This window comes from Primulina eburnea, chromosome 7 (genome assembly GCF_022965805.1).
Source record: "Primulina eburnea isolate SZY01 chromosome 7, ASM2296580v1, whole genome shotgun sequence".
Lineage (NCBI taxonomy): Eukaryota > Viridiplantae > Streptophyta > Magnoliopsida > Lamiales > Gesneriaceae > Primulina > Primulina eburnea.
In genome coordinates, this window is record NC_133107.1 from 28769129 (window position 1) to 28773334 (window position 4206).

Below are 4206 nucleotides of genomic sequence, written 5' to 3' on the forward strand. Positions count from 1 at the left end.
AAATCGATTTATGATGAATATAAACACTTTTTAGAAATTCGACTAATATTTTCGAAAACACCTAAACAAAATAATTTTCCCACTATCTAATAGGCCTAAGGGTCCTATTATGCTATAATTTTTGGGCCAAGCTTTCTATCTTATTATTTAATACCAAAGATTGTGTTCTAAACCCTAAAACATTTAACACACGCACACCAAGCTCCTAGAAACACTAGGGCCATCACACGGCCACACTAATTTTTAAAGGCTTGCACGCCACTTTTATAGAAAGAAAACGCAACAACAAGTTCTCATCACTCTCCGTCAACGTCCTTCGCATCTAACACAAACACACGCTTTAATCTTTTTTTCACTCATCGTCCATACTATATTATGCATATTTAACATAATTACATTCTTATATTTTCATTTTTATGACAATACATTATCAAAGCTTAAGTTTTCATACTTTTAAATCCATATTTATGTTACACATAAATAATATTAATTATAATAAATATTTTACTTTTTTTTATATATAATTTGGCAAGAAAATATTTTTTTTTATGCATTATTTATTTATTGTTCTCACTCGTGAATTATAAAAATTAAGTTCTTCACTTGTGTACATGTGTGTATATCGAGAGAGAGTTTACAAAAATAAAAAGAAATCATATAGTAGAGCGAGAACATGAAAATGATTCGTGCATTTTGGCTACAATTGTCAGACAACTACGTAACACGATGAAATATGAAACAGATATCCCACGACAATTCTACAAGTCATTCTACAATTAACATGCGATATGCAGGCGTTGTCCTAAGTAGACCAGGTGACATGTGAGAAACATAAGAGTCAGAACATTGAGGAACGAAGAGTAAGAGTTCAGCCTCCTCAGCATCTCTGTCATTCTCGCCATTTCAGCCTTGGTTTCTGCTTGTTTTCCTTCAGCTGATCCCTGACTCCCACCCGTGCTGCTTAGGCCTATCGCCAGAGATTCGGGTGTCGGATCGACGTTTATGCCTCTCGGCTCCGTGTCACCGCTCTCTTTTCCTCTCCCTTCTTCCTTTTCCATCTTCATTCTTTCAAACATCACCTGCAACCATATAAAGCAACAAGTTGAAGTACTACTACTACAAATTATCACTAGTCCTACAAAAATTGTTCAGACTGTCCTCCACGAATATGCAACAGAACTCTATAATAACTATAACAGCAATGAATTAATTTCTAAGCTATCTGTTACTTCAGAGGTATATGAAACAGCAATAAAACAAGTTCCAACCTTTGTTGCGCGGGGCTCCAAATACAGCATGTTGGCCAAAACCATAACAAGTGATACCACAAGATCGAAAGACTGAAACATGCCAACACTAACTCTAACAGGATACAACCTTTTCCTCTGGCTCAGCAAGTGTCCGAACAATGCCATCCCCACACAATAAGCCATAGCCTTAAAGTACACAGGATAAATCTTGCTCTGCACCATACCAAACTGGTGCCTAGGCAACGCTATAGCCAGAACATAACTCGAAGCGAAAGTAACCCAAATGCACATCCCATAAGCCGCCGTAAATCCCAGCAAATGCAGCACGCCAGACACCGAGTTCAAGCTTATCGGCGGCACCAAGGATGCAAAAACGCGGACCCCAATAGCCCGAGCCCTCTGGAACGAGCCCCTTAGTTCTCTTTTGCCTTCTTCTTTCACCCTTTGAGCGCCCTGTTTCACTCTGTCCGATACATCTCCCACCATTTCTTCCGCTTCTTTTGCCTTTTCTGACACATGGCTCTTCGCCTTCTCGGCTTGAACAGAGGCGCCTTCTTTCATTTCGCTGGCCTTCTCAGAAACCTTATCCTTCGCTTCTCTTGCAGAATCCTTCACATTTTCTGTTGATTCCCGGGTTTTATCCGAGACTCGATGCGCCGAATGAGTAATAGTATCTTTAGCTTTACCGATGGCCTCACCCGCTTCTTCCTCGACCTCATAGGCCTTCTCCGCCACCGCTTCTTTCGTCTTACCCATGGCGGCAGCAATTTTATACTTACACTTGCCATATGCATCGCACACAAGCTCACTTGGACTAAACCCACGATGGATTTTTTCCGGTATCGCGGAATCTTCTTCTTTTAATCTACCGTTCACACCCTCCGACGTCTCAGACACTTTGTCCTCCATATTTTCCGTGGACCCCTTGTGATCTTGGGGTGAAATCGAAACCTTGGTATTTCCATTATCCTTCTCAAATTCAACCACAACCCTGTGCCCATCTTTCAACACGATATTCTCTTTGGAGTTCTGCTTCTCCGGGGTCGGAGAAAAGAACCCCGCCGTCACAAGTGAAGTGAACAAAAGACCCAAAGCGAAAACATTCATCATCCTTACACTGTTGCTGTTCTCTCTCTCGAAAAACTGATCCGTGAAACTCTGAACGGGAGAGGCAGTTACACAATTTGTGGGAAGATGAGAAGGAACACGTGGCCTGTAAATTCTCAAAGCAGCAACACGTGGCAAGCTCCCGAAAGTTCTTCGAGAATGATACGCGGCAGTTTGTGGTTTAAGGATATCTTGCCACCTTTGTTGTAATTAATGACAGCAACCTTTTGCAAATTAACAAACTAACACGTCAATTGATTTTTTTATAAGATATTATTAAAATATTTCATTTTCCAGGGTATTCATGAAATTTTTAGAAAAAAATAAAATCCAAAATACCTATTTAATTTGCACATAATTAAAACATGTATTTTTAATATATCACGGTAAATTGTAAAAAAAATACCCAAACAAACTAAACTTTAAATTTATTTCCTATAATAAAGTTTTTTGTTTCCACCTCTAAAAGTATTTGAAAAGGACAAAAATATCTTTATTTGTTATTATATGTGATAAATTCAATTGGTTGATTTTTTGAGCGAAAAATGGTATCAGAGCTTAGATTAAATTATTTCAAACAGAAAATTTATTATTATGAAGTAATTAAATGTTTGAGAAGGAGAATTTTCTCAATTAACATTAATATGAACTCAGGTTCGAGATTAAGTATTTACAAGATATATTCCAAATTATTGGAATATTCGAAGCAGACAGATCTAACCAATGTTAGATATCAAGAATAAACTTATCAGAGTCCTAAGGTAAACTTATTATTCAAAATAACAGTTTTGAAATAGTATCGGATTCCTCTAAACTCTTCAGAGATCTTAAAGAGATTCAAAAGACAATACAGAATTATGGTAATACGCTATATTACCACAAAATGTGGAGAAAATCCTTGAAAACTAAGAAGAAATTATTGGAATATTTAATGATATTCGAACAAGACTTCAAAACCTAGAACAACAACCAAGTTTTAGTAAAAAGACTTCAGAAGGAAGGTTACCACCATCATTTGATACTGAACCTTTATTACATCAAAAAGGAAAGGCCAAAGTGATATCAAAACATTTAACTGAAGAAGAAAGGATGATCAATCTAATCAAAACAGTCTCAAAAAATAAATTAATCTGATGACAACTTTAGAGGATTGGTCTAGAGGATATACAAGAGCTTGCAGAATCTTTTTCAAATCTCAATATTGTAGATCTAAAGATGAACACAACTAGGGGTGAACAACCTACCATAACCTGGTCATCTTCGCAGGAACCACCAAGAGAAAGTGTGGGAATTCTGAATATAAATATGAGAGAATCCCAACCAGATTTTTATACTGGCGAAGAATCGCACACAGCATGAACAAGGTCAAGGAAGAATCAAATTTCTTTGCACCAAACACCCCATGGGAAGTTTGTTTTAGAAGCTATACATCATTATGGGGTTTTGCTTAGCCTAGATGTATTAGATTTCAAAAACTGAGAAGATCTCATAAATGATTGGACATCTGCTATGAGAATCACATCATGAACAATTGATCTCAACAGAGAATAATTCATTAAACTTCTGGAAATGAGTCTTATGGGATCGGTTAAAATTTCTTGGGACATGACTTCAGTGGAAACCAAAGAATCAGTCATATCTGGGGAATCTCTTAGCGAGATAGTCGAAGAATGAATACCCTTTTTAAAGCACAATTTATAGGGATAGACTATTTTAATAGTCAAGATACAAAGAAGAAAAAGAAATATACTCAAGCTCGGTATAGTCTTGAATTACATGATATATATTTAATAGATGAATACATTATGTTATTCACTAAATATAGATGGAATTCAGTGGTCGAAGAAGA

The 4206-nt window shown here is 36.7% G+C and overlaps 1 protein-coding gene across 1 annotated transcript; it reads right to left on the minus strand.

Moving 5' to 3' along the window:
• Positions 1-662: 662 nt before the first annotated feature.
• LOC140837379 (uncharacterized) lies at positions 663-2442 on the minus strand. The gene is made up of 2 exons (XM_073203513.1): positions 1269-2442; positions 663-1079 (listed from the first exon to the last, which is right to left on the minus strand). Exons 1-2 carry the CDS (start codon positions 2358-2360, stop codon positions 777-779), a joined length of 1395 nt encoding a protein of 464 aa, XP_073059614.1. The 5' UTR covers positions 2361-2442; the 3' UTR covers positions 663-776.
• Positions 2443-4206: the final 1764 nt, after the last annotated feature.

Bases quoted from the DNA above. Each gene is read 5' to 3' on its own strand.
- LOC140837379 (XM_073203513.1), bottom strand. From the start codon at position 2,360: ATGATGAATGTTTTCGCTTTGGGTCTTTTGTTCACTTCACTTGTGACG. The intron at 1,080-1,268 runs GTTGGAACTTGT...ATATGGTTGCAG, and splicing joins TGGAGCCCCGCGCAACAAAG to GTGATGTTTGAAAGAATGAA.